The 21,398-nt window shown below is 39.1% G+C and overlaps 2 protein-coding genes across 2 annotated transcripts; both read left to right on the forward strand.

Annotated features, from left to right (window-relative positions):
- The first annotated feature begins 108 nt into the window (after nt 1-108).
- LOC114946411 (aminoacylase-1) lies at nt 109-5,539 on the forward strand. The gene is made up of 5 exons (XM_029322877.2): nt 109-408; nt 2,133-2,302; nt 2,432-2,935; nt 3,796-4,086; nt 4,463-5,539. The coding sequence occupies exons 1-5, from the start codon at nt 315-317 to the stop codon at nt 4,604-4,606; spliced, it is 1,203 nt and encodes a 400-aa protein (XP_029178710.2). The 5' UTR covers nt 109-314; the 3' UTR covers nt 4,607-5,539.
- Nucleotides 5,540-5,610: 71 nt separating this feature from the next.
- jumu (Forkhead box protein N4 jumeau) lies at nt 5,611-20,020 on the forward strand. The gene is made up of 4 exons (XM_029322873.2): nt 5,611-6,617; nt 15,452-15,719; nt 15,883-16,647; nt 17,729-20,020. Exons 2-4 carry the CDS (start codon nt 15,460-15,462, stop codon nt 18,438-18,440), a joined length of 1,737 nt encoding a protein of 578 aa, XP_029178706.1. The 5' UTR covers nt 5,611-6,617; nt 15,452-15,459; the 3' UTR covers nt 18,441-20,020.
- Nucleotides 20,021-21,398: the final 1,378 nt, after the last annotated feature.

The raw sequence follows: 21,398 nt of genomic DNA on the forward strand, positions 1-21,398 counted from the left end.
GAGAACCCCGTTCCAGGCCGCGGCGCGCGATTGGCTCGCGCGGGCGTGACGTCAGCGCCGGCGGCCGGCGGCGATTGGGCGAGCCGAGCCGCGGCGTTCGTGCGGGCCGCGCGACATTCCGGCCGTAGCGGCACTCCGGATCTCAAGCGGCGAGACGCAGCGTCTTCTGCTCTGCTGCGTGACAATCGGACTCGACGGCGGAGCGTCCGGACGCGCGAGCTAATCGGGCAGGTACAGGACCAGGGTAGAACACCGGAGGGTGAAGAGCATCGCGAGAAAGAGAGAGGAGAAAGACGACGGATCCTCCGGACGCGATGTCGCCGTCCCAGGCCGAACTGGACGAAACAGCTGTGGAGAACTTTCGCGAGTACCTGCGAATTCCGTCCGTGCAGCCGGACATTAATTACGGTGAGCGAAATTTGCGAATTTTATTTTTCATCTCGAGACATTTTTCCGCGAACGTGCGACCCTGAAATGAGATGGAAAAGGAGAGAGAAATTTCGCACGCGTCTCTAAGAGCATCGCCTGGAAGCGCGTGTCCTGGAGAAAATTGGGGAAAAGCGGAAGCGGGAGAAAGCCCACGTTACCCACCGCGTCCGGAAAAAAAGGATACATATCCCGTGCAAGGGGAGGGAGAAAGGGGGAGACCCACGCCGGCCGCGTGAACGGGGTCGCGAGAACGCGCTCAACGACGCGTTTCCTCGTTAAGTAAATTGCGCGCACCGTCAACGCTCGTTCCGAGCGACCCGGGGGACCGACGTCGGGATCGCGAGGCGCGACGTGACGCGAGGACGCGTGGAGATGACGCTCGCGAGGAATGGAGAGATAGCGTCGGTGACGCTATCCAGCCATTGCATGCCCCACCCTGCGCTGCGCGACGTTATTTCTATTTTTGTGTCGCTTTTCGTCCGGTCGCGGGCCTACGCACCGACGTCTGCGACGTCCCCGGGAACGGCCGCCCGGGCGCCCCGCTTCCCCGAGGACGAGGACGCCGATTGCAGGTGCGAGACGGCGTGACCTAGATCAAGGACGCCGCCTCCCGGATACGCGAGAGATTTCGTCTCGCGTTAGTTTTCGAGAGAAGCCGGACTTTCGTCCGAAAATCAACCCCCGGTGAGACGCTTTTATCGTCTAGCGAGTTGATTATTACGTAACTGGTCCAAGAGAATTTCTCGTCATCATCTTGTCGCTCGCGGATGATTTATTACGAGCTCCCGTTGCGCTAGGAAAATATGCTGGTTCCTGATAACAGTTTAATTGATCTCTATCATCTCTTCTATCTCTGATAAAATAGATAAGGGACTCCGCAATTGACAATCAAGCCTAATTCTGCTCACTTGCTTCAAGTACTTTGTAATTTCTTATCGGGATTATCAAATGATTGCCAAGCCAATATTTTCAGGGCATTTAGCTGTCACAATATGGGTTATTACGACACCAAGTACTTACGTTTGTTAATCTTTGATGAAGTAATCAAAAACCGCTTTTTAGAAATAAATTTCTAAAAAAAATATCTCGGCAAACTCTTTTATGCTGATGAACTATGTCAAAGAAATTAATAACACTATTAAATTGATTGAATTGATTCAATTGTATATATTTTTATCTTATTGTTAAAGTTTTTCAATGTTCATTAAACACTTGTAATTAGTTTTAAGAGTTTTATGAAATTGAGATTTGTATGGCATGACAATAGATTTGAATATTTAGAGGGCAGACACACAATATGCAACATAATAAAACTTATTAATAAGCTTCAATTTTTCCACAACTTGGAAAATTATGTAATTTTTTGAATCACTACTTTATCATCACAAATGCTTCAATATGTACGTGCACATATATGCAAAAAACAATGTATTAGTTATTTGCTCATTTGCTAAAAATAATTGAAGATAACATAACATTACATTTCATTCGCACAATGACATTTCAAGTTTAAATACTAATCTAAATGCTTAGATAGAGTCTGAATATATGTATTCAGATTGAATATATGTATGAGACTGCTCGTTAGAATCTAAATATATATATATAGAATTATCTAATATTACTTAGACAATTTTCTGTTTGAATTCTGAAGACTCTAAATATGCATAGTACTATTTTCTATTATGTATCCATCATTTCAGATGCGTGCGTGGAATTTTTAAAGAAACAAGCGCAATCGCTCGACTTGCCGATCAGAATCTACCATGTACATCCTGAAAAACCGATCGTAGTTCTCACATGGACAGGAACGCAACCGGAGAAGCCGGCGATTCTCTTGAATAGTCACATGGACGTTGTACCCGTTTTCGAGGTAAGTATCACTTCACGAGAAGGAGTTCCCATATGAAAAATAAAAATATGTAAAGTTATATTTCATTACAAAAGCATCGCATATCCTCAACAATTTATACATATGTTTAACGAAATACTATATTTGTAGGACAAATGGACCTATCCACCATTCAGCGCTCACATGGACGAGCAGGGCAACATTTATGCTCGTGGTAGCCAGGACATGAAATGCGTTGGGATACAATATTTGGAAGCGATTCGTAGACTGAAGCTGAATCGGCAACGCTATCAACGCACCATTCACATCTCTTTTGTGCCGGATGAAGAAATTGGCGGTGTTCTCGGGATGAAAGATTTCGTGCACACAGCAGACTTCAAAGCTTTGAACGTTGGCTTCTCCTTGGACGAGGGTGTGGCCTGTCCGGAGAAACACTTCTACATGTTCTACGGAGAGAGATCAATCTGGCACGTGGATATAAAATGCGCCGGTAATACTGGCCACGGCTCTATTATGTTGGACAATACAGCCGCTGAGAAATTGAGAGTCGTAATCAACCGTTTCATGGAATTCAGAGACGCCGAGAAAGCGAAACTGAAGAATTCCAAGAAACAACTTGGCGACGTGACGTCTGTGAATCTTACGAAAATTTCGGTAGGTATCTACACACGTAAAGCGTTTTTAAAAAGTTTGTACAAAAGTTTTTCCAACATATATAAAAGCATCGATTTGTTACTTTTAAAAATGAAATCACAAATTATGTATTTTCCTTCATTCAATTTTATTTTGCTATACGTGCAAAAATATCAAGAGTATAACTCTATGTTGAATTTATATTATTAATGAGAAAATCCGTGTTCTCTCAAAGAGATAAATTAGATTTAGTGTTCAAGCTGTTACATGATAGTTTTTCACTTTACATGCCTGATCCATTGGGATTTTCATATTCTACAGTGAGTATTTTAATGTGTTCTTCTAATAATACATCGACGCGTTTACATTCAACATATTAAGATACATATGATATACATATCGTAATGTTATATAATTAATGTTATCATATGTATATTAATATATTTCTGCTTTGGCAAGTCTATTGTATATAAAAAATTGTATAATTGTAGGACAAATTTTAAACAAATTGATTAATAATGTAGATATGATAATAATACACATAATGTAATATACATTATGATATGTATATTATTATCATATGTATGTTAATGTATTTTTTTGCTTTACCAAATTTATTACACATAAAAAAATCTTAATTGTAATTGATTAAAATTGATTAATTATAATCATACATATTTAGAATATAGTAAGAATGCTTGAATATGGTTGATCGATTTGCTTACGTCTCACAATTATGAGAAATTTCACATGCAATAGTTTTTATTACATTTTTGTATTTTATATAATTAGTTTGGAACTTTAAATTTTTGTTAACAGTTTTATTAAATTCTATATTTCCTTTTCTATTCAAGTCTAACTTGTTAAATCTGTCTTTGCAGGGTGGAGTACAGACTAATGTTATACCTGCTGAGCTCTACACTACATTCGATATTCGTATAACGCCCAGTGTCGATCACGAAGAATTTGAAGCTACCATTAAACGCTGGTGTGAGGAAGCCGGTCCAGACGTGACTTATTCCTTCGAGGAGAAAAATCCCAAAGTCGAGAATACGAAGCTTGATGATTCTAATCCTTTCTGGCTCGCTTTTAAAAAATGCTGCGACGAAATAGGTGTCGAGTTGGAAATTGGTATCTTCCCTGGAGGCACAGATAGTCGTTTTGTGCGCGAGGTGAGCATATCAAACTGTTCCTTCATTTTAAAACTTGATAATTTTTTATTTTTAAATATATATAGAAGATGCAATGTGCTATTTGTTGTTATGGCATTACTTTGACAATTTAAATGCGAAATATCTTGTATCGCATATTTGTAAAAGTTGTTCCTGTTTGTCTCATCATTGTTTTTTTGCTTTAAGCTATGTTAGAGATTTATTCAGATTTATTTTAGATTTATATACTTTTGGCTAAATATAGAATTAATAACTTGAGTTAATAAATTGAGTATCAGTTTTGTATTAAGTGTAATATTTTTTTAATATATACAAATTGTCGAGGATATGCTATGATTTATTATAAAATATAACTTTACATATTTTTATTTTTCAGGTGGGAATTCCTGCAATCTGTTTCTCACCGATGAACAAGACAAAGATACTTCTTCACAATCACGATGAATATTTGAACAAAGACATATTTTTGAAAGGAGTAGAAATATATACCAAAATAATACCGGCTGTTGCGAATGCTTAAACCAACATGCCATATATTATATCATGAAAGTCTAAAGGATGCCATAATTGAATATTTAGAGCTAAAGATAGCTCACTCTGCAATTCATCCAATGATAGTAGAGATAGATAATATACCAGTGGTTTTGAGAGCTTGAGAACTCGCAATATTATACGTGCAATAATATACCAAGTCAATATATATACATATATAGATATATTTTATATTGGATTTATATATACTAATGTTATTCAACTTTGAAAGTTTATGATTGTTGAATATATTTGTCTTGAGAAGTTGAATACACAAGCGAAATATGATATGAGGAAAGAAGAATAATGTAAATCGATGAAGAGACAAAGGAATAAGAATTAAAGATTAACAAGATACAAAGAGATACCAAATATGACTGATGAAGATAAATAAAAAGTAACAATATCAAGACTACAAACAATTATACAGTATCAAGATACTAATAGAAAATTGGATGGCCAGATAATCATCGAATAAGAAGATCAAACACACAAGTTTTATTTGCCTATATGAAGATTGAAATGGAAAACAACGGTGCTATAAATATACAGTTTCCTGTGGGACCAAAGTGCATATTGCTCAAAAGAATTACTAGAGAATTAAGAATTAAAGCTATAAAGTATATATATAGATGTTTTATCTTAGAACGTATATTTTTATAAGACTGAACATAAGTATATATATATATATACATATATATAAATATATATAGATATATATATATATATATTCTTATGAGAGAAACAGGAGGAAAACAAAAATATTAATATATATTGTACATTGAAATAACTGAGCAATGGAATAGACTGAGATACGATCGACAAATGTGTTATAATACGTATTTTAAGCAAGTTTTGCAGAGAGAAATGTAAATAACAACGGTAAGAGGAATATTATAAAATAAAAAATCTGAAGAAAATACACTCGGAGAGATAATTCGCATTGAAGAGAGATAGAGAGGGACCGTCTATCGATTTCGGAGGTAAAAGTCCTATATAGTGAACGATTTATATATCGAAAAGAAAAATAAAACTGTGACAGGAGAGAGAAAGAAAAAAAAATGCAAAATTCGCCACGAGGATCGAAGAGGAGAAGCCCGAGAGAGTGCGACGTATATTTGCCTAGTCAAAGTCAATAAATCGCCATGTGCTACGTATATACGTATCTTCCCGCCATTATTGCGTAGTGCTTCATTCTTAACGGGGAGCCGCCTGACACCCCTCGTAGTGGCCGCGATGGACTCGCCCATCGTATTCAATCACGGAACGGCGATTATTAGTCGGGTTCGCGTCGACGTTCGCGGACGCCTCGACGACGGTGTCCTCCGGGTGCGAGAAAAATTAAGCGAATCCGCGGGAACGCACGGATCTCGCGTAGTAATGACGTGTCGTCGCGACGAGTGACTTTCCGCGCGCGCAGTGTTGTTTGGGTTCGGCCATTTTCTCTGTGGGGAAGGTTAGGGAACACCTTGTGCGTTCTCTCGTATCTCGATCGTGTACATCTCGTCTCGACGGGGGACGGCTAAATCTGTCGGTTCCATCGCGAAAATCGTCGCGTCATCGATCATCGGGCCGCGCCTGTCATCGTCACTCGTGTGAGATTCCTCGGACGTGACGGGCGGCCCTCGGTGAACCTCGGCCCCGCGAAAATCCGCCTGATACGTCAGCCATGTGCATTGCGGCGCATCGTTCAAAACGTCCTCGCATCCCCGTGGCGGCCGGCCAATAGGCGGGCGCGCGGCGCGACCACGTGACCCGGCGCGGCCAATCGGCGCGCGGGGATTTGAAATCTCGTGGTCTTTGTTCACAGGCCTGCTCGTGTCAAGCCAACGTTGCCTTCAGTTCCGTCAAGGGGGACCCATGTCGGTGTACGTTTATACATGGTCGCTGCGCCGAAAATCGTGCTACTCGCGAGTAAATATATGTGTGAAAGTGCCGGACGGCACGAACGGCCATTGTGATACCGGGAAGATCGTCGGAAGTGCGGTTATCTAAATACGGTAAGCACTGGCGCCATTATATATATCTATTACGGATCTCTTATTCAATTGTCTGCCCGCTAAAAACGTATCACATCGGCCCTCGTCTCGTCTCGTCTCGTCTCGCGGGCTCTTCCGACCGGCGCGCGCGCTCTCTTTCTCTCTCTCTCTCTCTCATTCTCTCTCTCTCTTCGTCCGTCAAGAACGGTGTTCGCGAGTGCTCCTTTGTTTATTTCCTCGCGAAATACCGGTCGCATTTCTGTTGATGTCACCTCGACTTCTCCTCCCGCTGTCGCCGGTATTTTCGGTCGATTCGCGACGGCGCCCGCCGATTATCCTCTCACTACCTCCTCCTCGACGAGAATCCGTCCGTCGCCGACGAGGTAGACCGTCCAGTCTCGCCTGTCAAATCGAGCGAGCGGCCGCGGGAATGTTCGGAAATGCTCCGAGAATTTCGGCGGGAAGCGGAGCAATACAAAGGAACGGAGAGGGAGAATCATTTCTTGGACGCTCTCTGGGAAGAATCTCCAAAAATACTCTACGAAAACAATGCGATGTATTCAGGAACGTCGCTGCAGGAATATATGTAAACAAAAAAGCGTGCGCGAGTATGTGTGCGCGCGTACATGTCGCGTGTATTTCTACGTGAATATGTATGAGAGAGAAAGAAAGCGTTATGCGCTTCTCGTCGCGAGACGAGTTCCCTTAAGCGTCCGGCGAATAAAGTAAATGGATAGATCCAATAAGCTCTGCAGACAATGAAAGATACGAGTTAATACGCAAATCCCCTCCCTTCCGGAAGGTGGGAGAAGGTGGCGTAGGTAGTAGATAGACCGAGGAGGAATAAAGAGAGAGAGAGAGCTTTCGCGAATTCCTTCAAATAGAGGAAAATGTTTGTTTATTCGATTCTTTTTTTTCCCGCCATCTTTGTAGGGGAAGGGAATTTTTGCCCGCGAAACGGAAACCGCAAATTGTCGAAATATCCGTCCGCGCGCCATTTTCCAATTTCCGTTTCGATTTCGTTTTTCTCTCTCTCTCTCCTTCTATCTCGCGCCTCCCTCTCTTCGCGACATTTCCCGCGTAATTATCTGGAGCTGGCGGCGACGGTGGTCGTCGTCGTCGTCGTCGCCGAAACCGCCAACGGCGGTATCGATTTCCATTGATAGCCACGAATAGTAATTTTGCGCGGATCGCGAGCGTTAATTGGCCGTCTCGAAATAACGTCGTCGCATCCGTCAAAATTCCACCCCTTCATTTTTTCATCATTCATCCTCCGCGATAGATTTTTGTCAAATTTATTTTTATCTTTCCGCGGAACAATTCCAATATGCGCATTTATGAACTATTTAATTGTCAAATATTTTGGAATTAAATATTTGGTAATTAAATACTTGTACATATGTACATTTGAATTTTCCCTCCCAAAAAAAAATGAATAAATTTGACAAAAATGTAGAAATAATATAATTTTTGAAAATTCGAGCGCGCGAGAGAGAGCACAAAATGCAGCCTGCAGGCAAGGACGGAAGAGAAGGGTACGCGAAGGGTGACGAGGGGGAGGGGGAGAGGTGGAAGGGCAACCCCTCGAGCACTTTCCAGCCGCATATCGCCGGGAAAGCTATTGACCGTGAGAACCTTCCGGGAAACCCCTCTCGCCTTGTCCCTTTAGCCTCTTCCATGCCAGATGCCCACACCGCAGGAAGAGCGGCGTTTCTACGATTCACGACCGAAATTCACATTTCTTTCTGCTCCTTCTTCGCCGTATTCGATTCTCGCCTTTCGTATCCCTCGATTATTCCTGCGAGACAAAGAGCGAGAGCGAAGGATGAAAGGATGACGGAACGAACGTTCCAGCCTCCTCGCGAGCATTTTTTGCTTGCAAGCTAAAAAAAAGCGGAAACCACATCTCTTTCTGCTTTGGGTCCAAGTATACCAGGTGTCTTATATGGGAGAATATAGACCGCCAAAAATTAAGCAGAATTTTTGCGGGAAAAAATGCAGTTGTATTTCGAAATATAATAATTGTAATTAATAATATAAATCGGGAAAACCGCGAATTTACGGAAATTTTGCAGAAAAAATACAATATAAAATGTCTCATATAGGATAATATATATTAATACTTGTCAAGAAATAAGCTGAATTTTTACAGGAAAAATGCGGTTTTATTTAAAGATATAATTATTAATATAAATCGGGAAAACCGCGAATTTACGGAAATTTTGCAGAAAAAATACAATATAAAATGTCTCATGTAGGATAATATACATTAATACTTGTCAAGAAATAAGCTGAATTTTTACAGGAAAAATGCAGTTATATTTAAATATATAATTATTAATGTAAATCGGGAAAACCGCGAATTTACAGAAATATTGCAGAAAAAATACAATATAAAATGTCTCATGTAGGATAATATATATTAATACTTGTCAAAAAATAAGCAGAATTTTTACAGGAAAAATGCAGTTATATTTAAATATATAATTATTAATGTAAATCGGGAAAACCGCGAATTTACAGAAATTTTGCAGAAAAAATACAATATAAAATGTCTCATATAGGATAATGATAATATACATTAATATACTTGTCAAAAAATAAGCACAGAATTTTTACAGGAAAAATGCAGTTGTATTTAAAAATATAATAATTATTAATATAAATCGGGAAAACCACGAATTACAGAAATTTTGCGGAGCAAAATATATTTATTAATTTTTTTCTATATCTCATAAAATACCTTGTATATTTTTGACAGAGTTTGTTATCGAAAACACTACGTATCCTCTATCCGTATCGACAATCTAAACAATACTGTTTGAAATCACTTTGTTTCGATATATTGAGATGAAAAAAAATGCTTCTCAAATTAATTGAATTGATAAATTCCTTTCCTCGCCCAGCATCAGTACGGTGACCATCTTTTATTTTAGAGGACAGTATTTTATTCCAAACATCCTTTAGATTTATTCACTTGTTCAAAACTCAATTTTGTCCTTTATTTTTTATTTAGCATTTCAAAAGAAACTAAAAATTTATTTTAAATTATATACAAGATTTTCACTCTGATTTGAGAAAATTGGTCACCGTAAAAGCATCAGGTGGGCATATCGCGTTTCAAATTCGCGCCTCTCTTTCTCTCTCCAGCCGCGGCGATTCTCTTTCATCGCGAAACGAATTTGCAAAACAATCGGCGGCAATTTTTGCTCGCCGTTAACCGTAACCTCGCCCATTGTGCTTTCGTGCTTTCGCGGCTCTCTTGCATTTTTAGCGACGACGCGAGCGAGAGAACGCGAAATGGAAGCATATTTTGACCGGCCACTTTCGCGGGACTTCGATCGAATATCGAAGCGAATGAAGATTTTTAAGTCGGTGACGGCCTAATTTAGAGCCGGCCTCTATGCATTTACAGTTAACAGTTGCTTTTCTGTCCAAGTAAGTATACACGGAATCTCGGATTTGCGCCAATTTGTGTAACATGTTAATTTGCAAGATTGCTGACCTGTAACTTCTACACGTAGAGAGAGAGAGTTTACCCTGAAAATTATGGTAATCCTGGGACAATGGTATAAGAGTTTCTCTGATTAATATTTACCATAATAAAGATATTAATATCACACTGTAAGAAAAGATGTAACATATTATAGAAAAATATGAAAAAATTACATAAATAATTAGATGTAATTTTACATATTTTTTACAGTGCACAATAAGATATAAAATATGTTCGATTAATTTTACTGTGTACATATAATATTTTTTATTGCAATCAATATTTAATCAGAGAAACTTTTATGAAATGCATCCAATTTTATAAGAGTTTCTCCGATGAAATATTTACCTCAATAAAAATATTAATATATCTACCGCAATAAAATATAAAATATGTTTGATTAATTTTACTATGTACATATTAATATTTTTTATTGTGATCAATATTTAATCAGAGAAACTCTAATAAAATTCCTCCAATATCATATTGTTCCGATTATCCAATTTTCGGGAATTTTAAGAGAAATTTATTTATTAAATTCTTTTATTATATATTATATATTTTATCATTCTTTTATAATAAATGTATTAAATTCTAAAAGAAAATTCCGTGTATAAACGGCAAAGATCCACTCCGAAATAAAGTAGAGTACCGTTTTGTAGCTCTATTAAAACGCTGTAAATTCTACGATTGTATTGAATGTATGGAATTATTCATGTTAGACCATCGGCTTTATTCAGATCTATAAGAAAGACAGAAAGAGAGAGAGAGAAAGAGAGACGTAATCTGTGCATGTTAAAGGCACATTGAGAAACGCGTTTCATTGTAGATCGCGTGTACTTTGATTTCGCGGCAACGTGCGAAATTTTGCAAGATCTCGAGGGGGAAGGACCTCGCGATTGACTCATCCGCGTTTGGCCAGTGAAAGCAAAAAATTCTAAGCCTGAAATCCATTGAATTAGCAGTAGACAAGATTAGCAAATACACCGTGAGATCGACATTAAAGAGAAGTTCGTTTCAAATCTCTTACGTAATCGAGTTGCCAAAGTAATCGTTAATGTATAAATCTCTCTTCAATCTCGATACTTTCATTTTATATTTAGAGACCTAAAAAATCGATGAATATTTAAAGAAAGAGAGAAATAATTTATATCCAATTTAAAAAATCCATATTCTCCTCTCTCTCTCTGTATATATATAGAAAGATAAATAATGAAATACAGTAATTACACAGTTTAAGACACGTCGTGATAAGCTCGGTCGACTTAATCGTGGTAAGTATATATATATCACAAGAGCCGGGATTTAGAAAGCTAACAGGTTCGCTGACCCTTTCTCTAAATCGCGGCTTCGCAGTGCTACGTAATGCGATAACAGGAAATATCGTTTGATAAGCGCTTCAATCGACGATATTTTAGTCATCTTTTTTTTCGAAACATTGAAATCCAATTTTTCTGGAATTTATACGGAAATTCGAAGATGCGAAGCATGCGTGAGATGTCACGACGTCAACGAGGGGTGAAGAAGGGGGTGGAAGGGGGACAGGGAGGAGAGGCGCGTACTTTTTCGCGCCAATTCTACGCGGCCACGTGCGTGCGATGCCACGCGTACGTCATCGTGACGTATGTCGTCCCATATAAGTGACACATATCGATATTAATCCGTCGAGATAAGCGGTATCGTGAGAATAAGCGATTTCGCCGTGAAATCACGAGATATCAGCTGTTTTGCGCGTAATCGAAAAAAAAAACGTCCCTTCATAATTAATCGATATTTTTAGATATTTTTAAGATATTTTTTATACTGAAAACAAGTAAATTATATATAAATAAAAATATATAAAATATATATAATAAATATAAAATATATTAACTAGAGAAAAACTTATTAAAATTCTTCCAATATCATATATTGTCTCACGATTCGCAATGACAAAAATAGGGGAGTATTCTGAAAGATCAAAGCGATTCTTATTAATTATTTATCTCAAACTTTGTTTTCATTATCGCACAGATTTTCCCTCTGTTTCGCTTCGATCGCGAAACTATTCTCGTCCATCTATTTAAGTAAATATCATATATTTCCGCTTTAATAAACGATCAAACTTGAAACAGTACAGAACCGCGACGAGATGCGCAACGAAACCTTCGACGAATCAGAAATGCAGTATCTTATAAATTTCGAGAAAGGCGACTGAGAGAGGCACCAATATACATATATAATAATATAAAACTCGTCATAAAAAAAATCTGTCCTTTTACTCCCAAAGATAGAGAAGCATTAATTCGACCCTAGCGAACGATATTAAGGGTTAACGAGCGGTCTGCGCCGGGGATCCGAAGGGGAGACCGAGAGAGATAGAGAGAGAGGGTGAATTTTCAAACGAGCTTCCGAGGAAGAGAGCACGAGGGGGTGAGCAGGGAGGAGGAAAGCAAATGGCGGGAGAGTTAGGGTGCCACCCTGACGAACCCGGGCGCGGCATTGGTGCACGCTGCAGGCTCTTGCAGCTCGCAAATACCGGCTGCCTGCGACGGGGGAAAAGGATACGACGAGGGTGGATGACAGGGGATGAGAGGGGTTGGGGGGAGGGGGAGGGCAGACGTATCAGATCGATACTCGGCGAAAAGCGCGGCAGAGACGGCGCGCGGCTTTGTGTATCTACGGTTGGTCCATCGCGCGATCCGGATGCTGTGTGTGTGTGTGTGTATGTGTGTGTGTGTGTATGCGCGACTGTACGCACATTACATTTTGCCACCGCCTGGCTGGAATATTCGAATCAATGCCGGATGTTTGTTTCCATAATACGCGCGTACATATACATGTGTAGACAAGGACGTAGGCCGAGGGAGGCTGTACTTAAAATCGAAGAAGCCAACTTCAAATTTATGCCGGATTATCGAATAAAATATTTTAAAACTTTCTGATATATATATATATTCATTTTTGTTTGTCATTATTTTGAATGAAAATCGAAGGATAAGGATTTTTAGGATGAGGAAATTTTTGCTGGAATATCGAATAAAAATATTTAAAAAAATATCCTGATATATATTAATTTTTCTTTGTCATTATTTTGAATGAAAATCAAAGGATAAGGAAAGAACTGCGGGATAAGGATTTTTAGGATGAGGAAATTTATGCCGGAATATCGAATAAAAATATTTAAAAAAATATCCTGATATATATTAATTTTTCTTTGTCATTATTTTGAATGAAAATCAAAGGATAAGGAAAGAGCTGCGAGATAAGGATTTTTAAGATGAGGGAATTTATGTCGGAATATCGAATAAAAATATTTAAAAAGATATCCTGATATATATTAATTTTTCTTTGTCATTATTTTGAATGAAAATCAAAGGATAAGGAAAGAACTGCGGGATAAGGATTTTTAGGATGAGGGAATTTATGTCGGAATATCGAATAAAAATATTTAAAAAGATATCCTGATATATATTAATTTTTCTTTGTCATTATTTTGAATGAAAATCAAAGGATAAGGAAAGAACTGCGGGATAAGGATTTTTAGGATGAGGGAATTTATGCCGGAATATCGAATAAAAATATTTAAAACAATATCCTGATATATATTAATTTTTCTTTGTCATTATTTTGAATGGAAATCAAAGGATAAGGAAAGAAGCTGCGGGATAAGGATTTTTAGGATGAGGGAATTTATGCCGGAATATCGAATAAAAATATTTAAAAAATCCTGATATATATTAATTTTTCTTTGTCATTATTTTGAATGAAAATCAAAGGATAAGGAAAGAGCTGCGGGATAAGGATTTTTAGGATGAGGGAATTTATGTCGGAATATCGAATAAAAATATTTTTAAAAAATATCCTGATATATATTAATTTTTCTTTGTCATTATTTTGAATGAAAATCAAAGGATAAGGAAAGAGCTGCGGGATAAGGATTTTTAGGATGAGGGAATTTATGTCGGAATATCGAATAAAAATATTTTTAAAAAATATCCTGATATATATTAATTTTTCTTTGTCATTATTTTGAATAAAAATCAAGGGATAATGAAAGAACTGCAGGAAAGTGCAGAATAAGGATTTTTAGGATAAAGAAATTTATATGGAATAAAGATATTTAAAAAATCCTTATATATCCTTATATATCTCTCTTTTTATTTGTCATTATTTTGAATGAAAATCGAAGAATAAGGAAAGAGCTGCAGGAATGCGTAGGATAAGGATGAAGGGAGGGAAAAGGGGAGGAGCACTACGAGTCTATGCGTATAGTAAATCGACTGTAGTACTATGAGTTAGTCACACCCACAAACCGGTTGTGGGTTCAAGATCCTCATTGTACGCACACATACATACACACACTCTCTCTCCGTCTCTCTTTCTCACAGGCACAGATGTGCGCAATTGTATACACTTTGGCGCACTTACGTAAATCTATAGGCTTTGTCTGGCGTAGTGAGACACAATCGCGATATACTCGTATTTATAGTACACGGAATAAGGATGCGAGATGACGTGTGTGGGAATTCTCGTCCCGGAATATCTAGATCTCTCGAAGAGATTAGAGGAACTCGCGCGGCGAATCGTATATAAATTACATACATAAATTAATGTAATTCATGACATTCATTTCTATTTATACACACGCGATAAAATTCACGTGTTAAAATACACAATGATACAACGTAACATAAAAAAAATATTCAGAAAAAAAATAAAAGAGAGAAAGAGGCAACGCGATGAAATGCGCTGCTTCCTCGAGCGGCGAATAAGCGAGGCGTTTCGACGTACAGATCTGCTTTCATTCGAAGACAAGGAACTCTCTCTCTCTCTCTCTCTCTCTCGAGAACTCTCACATCTCGACTCGAGAGCGGGCTATTATTTCTCCGGCGAAGAGCAGCAGCAGCAGCAGCACGCGGTGCCGTAGATATCAATCCGGGCGCCCTTACGGAAAATGATCGATCTACGAGCCGCGCGCTAATCCGAAATACACTCCGGGTGTCGCTAAAAAAAGCACGCTGAAATATGGATGAGTCCGCAGCGGCGAAGGGCCGCGAGGGGAGGATGACGGAAAACTTTTTTAGGAGGCCCGCAGTTCGTTGTATAGCGCATAAACGACGAGGGAGAAGGAGAGAGAACATCTGTCATCTCTTTGTACGCAAAAAGCGCGCGCACATTTTATTATATAATTTATTATATAATTTATTTATTGTAAATAAAAATATCCCGGTAAAATGCGGTGAAATTAAATATAAAATCAAATATGAAATATAAATGAAAATATAAATATAATTAATGTAAATAGAAAAATATGAGAGAAAATATGGTAAAACTCTGAAATAATCGAATAAAAGACATCTCTTTCTGTTGTTTGCAGTCGAGTGTATGGAATTTGATACCGTAAATGCGTACGGTACCGTCAGGATGGAGCAGGGATTGTCCGGGGAAACATGGGACTGCCTGTTCGACAGCGACAGCATCTCCAACGCCGTCCAAGGTCGACAAGACATGTTCCACATGGACATCCGGCATTGCGACAACACCGGCCGACTCGGTTGGGGTCTTGGTTTTGACTTCGACGACGTCTTGACGGAGACCGAGGAGGATCCGCTCGGCTTCAACGACAAAAGCCGTAGTTCGAACAGGTGAGGAACTCACGTGAATTAGAATTCATCTATCGTGCCTCAGGAAAGTAGAGACGTGATTAGAATGCTTCGAAGAAAGATAGGGAAGGAGGGAGAGAGACTTGAAGATAAGCTCGTTTAATTGCATCGAAGGAAAATTCTAAATTTGTCTATTTCGAAACAGCAACCTGGAAGAACTGAATCTGGACAGCGACAGCGAGCTGGCGTTGACATTGGATCCGAATTTGATACTGCCCCTCAACATGTGCATGCCTATCCGCAGCCCGACGTTGAATAGCGAAGCCGCGATGTTGGAGACAAGCGTGGAAGAGAACGTCGGGGAAGTCGAGAACGAGGAGGAGGAAACGGAGAACGAGAGCGAGGCCGAGCGGACCGAAAATGACGAGGAGAACGAGAGCGAAGAGGAAGAGGAAGAGGAGATCATCGAGCACGAAACAGAGGACGAGGAAACGGAGGAGGAAGAGTCGGAGGACGAGGAAGAGGAAACGGAGGACGACGAGCAGCAGGATACGACTGTCGTTGAATCCCTGAGCGCGAAGGCCCCGACGTCAATCTCGTCCTCGTCGTCGTCGGCCGGCGTCAGAACGACGGTGGCCACCTCCTCGTCGCCGACCATACAGCTGACGAGGGTACAGATGCAGCATTCCAAGATTGGTACCGTGTCCGGCACAATGGACATCAAGATGTTGACCTCGAACCCGAGCGGCCATATACGCAAGCAGATTTATAACAATAACGTGCACGACGTCGGCTCGGGTACGACCACGACGGTGATGATACAGACGGCGAAGCGCGAGAAGGATCTCACGGGGCAGCGCGACAACCCTTATCCGAAGCCTGCGTACTCGTACTCGTGTCTCATCGCGATGGCGTTGAAAAATAGCCAGACGGGTTTGCTGCCGGTTTCCGAAATCTACAATTTTATGTGGTGAGTGTCCTTCGAATGATTATACGCAATCATTTTTCATTGTTCGTTCAACGATATTTCAAGTTTGGTTCACAAAGAATCTCTTCATTCTTTGATCGAAATTATTTAATCTTATTAATATTATTCTTATATATTATAACATAAATAAATATTGTATCGCACGATTTTATACAAAAATGTAACTTAAAGATGTACAAAAATATTAGTTTTATTTTGCGGACGAAATAACTTGGATTTTTGCTTTGAAAAGGAATATTTTTCGCGAATTCTATCAAACTTCTAAAAATGTATAATGATTTTTCGTCGCGTGTAATTTTCGTGACGAGCAACCAGAAATTTTATACTCGATGAACAAACGTGTCGCCCCGTCCGTTTATTTTCGACCATTTGGCCGGAAGAATAAGGGGGCTGGCGAAGCCCCCTTTTGCGCTTAGGTATATGCTAGGGGCAAAAGTATTGTCTTTTCCCTGTTTATTCTTGGGTTGCACGGGAGAGAGCTATACGAGAGAGGGAGAAGTAGAAAGAGAGAAGCTGCCATTTTGTATGGGGCCCCTTGGAACAACCAGGGGCATACCAGGGTACAGTCTCCCTAGAAACCAACAGCAGGGGCCCGCTCTCTCGTTTATCACCTGCCTACGTTTCTCGCCGTTATGACTAACTCGACTCGTAAAATGAGTGGAGTCTCACTGAAATAACCTTGTAGAACCGTGTTCCATTAAAACTTCTCTTTGTATAAAGCAAAGATGTCAAGGTATCTGAAATATTTATGGTTTCACGGCGTTTTCTTTCCCAAAAATATGCGTAGTTCATTTAATTTTCCACATATTTTTTCCTTTTTTCAAATATTCTTCGATAATCGATCAAATATATTCACTAGAGAGAGAAAGAGAAGCGGGCTTTTAAATTTTACTCACGAATCGCAATTTGAATAAATTATTTTATATATGAAGTTTATATAATTTATTCAAATTTATTTATACAAATTCACTCGACTCGTTAACGATAATTCATTGTTACATTGAACGATGAGAGTGTCCGATTAACGCGAAATTCATGCTATATTTTTTTTCGTTTCGTTCAGCCGACACTTTCCCTACTTCAAGACTGCGCCAACGGGCTGGAAAAATTCCGTGAGGCACAACCTGTCGTTGAATAAATGCTTCGAGAAGATCGAGAAGCCACCTGGAAACGGTAGCCAACGCAAGGGCTGTCTCTGGGCCATCCACCCGTCGAAGGTGGCCAAGATGGACGAGGAGGTGCGCAAGTGGTCGAGGAAGGATCCGATCGCGATCAAGCGGGCCATGGTGCATCCCGATCACCTGGAACTTCTTGAACGCGGCGAGATGAAGTACGAGGGCGACAGGCACGAGGAGGAGATATTATACGAGGACGTGGAGGGAAGCTCCGCGGGCTCCGAGACAGGTGGCTCCGTGGTGGACGAGATCATCAACGAAGACGAGAACATCACCTACGACGAGACCAAGCACATCGACATCGTCGACGAGGACATCGTCGTCGGGCAGCTCTACGAGGGTCTCGATCTCGGCGACGCCGCCGAGCTGCTCGAGACTCGGCTGACCGATTTTCCAAGGGAGGAACAGTCCTTCGTGTACGAGTACGTCTCGTGCGCGAAACGTCAGAAGACCGCTTCCGTCTCGGGCTCGCCGATACAGAGCAAGTACGTCTATCAGCAGGTCGGCGCGACGTCGCCGAGGAAGAAGTCGCATCTTGTCGCGCTGCGACCCGGAACTGCCCCGATCACTTCGACCAGGACGCTTCTCGAGGCCGATTGAGGGGGCTATCTTGGGAGTCTTTATTGCATGAGAATGATCTGACTATACGAGACACTTTTTTTTATGACTTAAACTATTGTACATAATTGTGTACTTTTTTACAACCTGCATTTGTAAATAATCGATTTGTGTTTTTATATTGATACAACTTGTATTTTTTTTATATACACAACGCTCTTGTAAATAATTGTAATTTTTAACATGTACAAATACGTGTATATACTTATACAATGTATAAAGGCTGTTTTCTTTTTATTTTTTTTAATTTTCTTTCTTTCTTTTTTTTTTTTTTTTTTTTTTTTTTAACGTGATATGGGACCAGTCGCGCGCGTGTAGAAAAGTTTTACATCCGTGAGTGATCAGTTGTCGTATTCTACTCTACATATATTTATATATTTTGTAGACATATGGATGAGAAAAACTTGAGACAGGTACTCAAACTCTGATTTTCTGTACGATTTTTATATTGCTATTATAAACTTTCGGAATATATACGTCAAGTATTGCGCTACTATTTTGTAATATTTTTCGACGATCATTAGTTTTCCAATTGTTTTTCGTTTTGCGATTTTGCGAGATAAAAAACACGCGGAGATAATAGTGCAGGACACACCGTCGGCTTCCTCGTACCGTCCGTGCGAATAATAGGAAATAAATTAATCGAGTAAATATGAGCTCGTAACTCAACACTGCCAAGTATGGTCAAACATAAAATTACAAACGTTAGCGTTAACGTATAGATTTACCGTAAAGATACATGACACGATCTCATACCGATTTTTCGATGACTATAATTCACACAAACGCACATATATATATATATATATATATATATATATATATATGTTGCTATCCCTCCCCTGTGATTATTATATAGTAAAATTTTGGAAAATCTTTTTTCTTTTTTTTACGACATCGTATTTAGCTCTTTTAGCAAAGAGCTCAATTTTTACGCGTTACGCGCATGTATATATCGACTGATATAACTAATTAGCAATAGAAAGTCCCTAATCTATTCTAATTTTAATTAATGTTAAAATGGTTGGCAAACTGTTTCAATTTATACAAACGAGAATGCCTAGAAACTGGAATAAATTTTTGATAACAAAATTCATCCGATTTTTTGTTTCCATTCGGAAATGTTCTGGACCGAGAAATGTCTGCCAAACAAAGAATGACGTTAGGGAGGTAGCTGCGCGAATCTTTCCTAGATTCGGTATTTGGCGTTCTACCTAGTTACGACCCCGTGTATACATTTCGTATTTATATACGTATACATAAATCTCGTTCGTTGCGTACGAACGTGAATTTCATTCCACGCGAGAGCGAGACCAAGGCTCCGTAAACGCTTACAATGATGCATTTAGCGATAAAACAAAATAGGCAACGCCGAATGGGAGGGCGATAGCATTTTAAGATAGCAGTTAAGTTTAGAGCGTAGCGTAGTTTTTGTACCTGTTTGTAATATTTCTAAGTAATGAGTGTAAAACGCGTTCGTGTAGGGCGCACGACATTTAAATGCGTAAAGATGATGTATATGTGCAATGATTGCAATTTGTAATAAAATGCTGATAAGCACACTTGACGCTTTAGAGAGTATCCCGCATATATATATTATAATAATGTATCGATATTTGTCCTATTCGATTACGAAATTTATCACTTATAATTTGTATTTGCGTCAATCGCGCTCTATCATTCGTCGACCGATTAGTGTCAGGGCAATCGTGTTGTAATCTCGCTTGATTATGTGCATTTGATTCGTCGATCGATTGCAAATTCTATTCCCGCGTAATATGCGATATTATATTAATTTCACTCCGCCGGAGCGACTAATAACCATCCGGCTTACGTAATCTGGCGAAAAAGAAAAGAGAGGAAGCAACGACGATTGACACGCATCTGCGTACGTTTATCGATATCCGATCGCACGCGTGTCGTCCGCATGCCGATTACTTGCGACGAGGAGCCAGTTTACATTGTAACAGACGCGATTCACGTTCAGCTCGGCTCGGTTCACTCGGCAGAGGAGGAGACGAAGGAAACACGGAGAAGGACCCTCCGCCAATGAAACCGGTTTCTCGCTCGAGCCCTGATCACAAAGAACTCGGCCGCGCTCACGCGAGATCGCCGCGGCCGGCCCTCGATCGCGATTCTCCCTGAAACGCTACTTTGTGGCAGCGTCGTCTTGCTTTGTATCGCGTCGTCGCTTCTCTTTATGCTCCGAGCTCCTTTCCAAAATAACGAGATCAGATATTTACGAGCTTGATCAAAGCCCCAGCCGCTCTTCACATCAATTTCAAATTATAATATATACATATGTACATGCATTTTTTTCTAATAGAGGCTCTCTGAAAAGGATATCATTTTGGAAAAAAATAATAAAAAGATGCATCTTGAGTTTTTTTATATATATTATTGATATATCAATTGAATATCTTTAAGGAGTCTTTATTAGAACAAAATTTGCTCTGTACATATATTTTTTTCTAATAGAGGCTCTCTGAAAAAAGATATTATTTTGGAAAAAAATAATAAAAAGATGCATCTTGAGTTTTTTATATATATTATTGATATATCAATTGAATATCTTTAAGGAGTCTTTATTAGAACAAAATTTGCTTTGTACATATATTTTTTTCTAATAGAGGCTCTCTGAAAAAAGATATTATTTTGGTAAAAAATAATAAAAAGATGCATCTTGAGTTTTTTATATATATTATTGATATATCAATTGAATATCTTCAAGGAGTCTTTATTAGAACAAAATTTGCTCTGTACATATATTTTTTTCTAATAGAGGCTCTCTGAAAAAAGATATTATTTTGGAAAAAAATAATAAAAAGATATATCTTGAGTATTTTATATATATTATTACTATATTAATTAATGAATATCTTTAGGGAGCCTTTATTAGAAAAAAATTAGCTCTGTACATATGTACATATATTTTTTTCT

Source organism: Nylanderia fulva, unplaced genomic scaffold (genome assembly GCF_048542155.1).
Source record: "Nylanderia fulva isolate GAGA-0341 unplaced genomic scaffold, ASM4854215v1 Scaffold9, whole genome shotgun sequence".
NCBI classification, from domain to species: Eukaryota; Metazoa; Arthropoda; class Insecta; order Hymenoptera; family Formicidae; genus Nylanderia; species Nylanderia fulva.

Excerpts from the sequence above, each read along its gene's own strand:
- jumu (XM_029322873.2), top strand. The coding sequence starts at position 15,460 with ATGGAATTTGATACCGTAAATGCGTACGGTACCGTCAGGATGGAGCAG. Across the intron at positions 15,720-15,882 it reads AAAAGCCGTAGTTCGAACAG|CAACCTGGAAGAACTGAATC; the intron begins GTGAGGAACTCA and ends ATTTCGAAACAG. Across the intron at positions 16,648-17,728 it reads GAAATCTACAATTTTATGTG|CCGACACTTTCCCTACTTCA; the intron begins GTGAGTGTCCTT and ends CGTTTCGTTCAG.
- LOC114946411 (XM_029322877.2), top strand. The coding sequence starts at position 315 with ATGTCGCCGTCCCAGGCCGAACTGGACGAAACAGCTGTGGAGAACTTT. Across the intron at positions 409-2,132 it reads GCAGCCGGACATTAATTACG|ATGCGTGCGTGGAATTTTTA; the intron begins GTGAGCGAAATT and ends CCATCATTTCAG. Across the intron at positions 4,087-4,462 it reads ATAGTCGTTTTGTGCGCGAG|GTGGGAATTCCTGCAATCTG; the intron begins GTGAGCATATCA and ends TTTATTTTTCAG.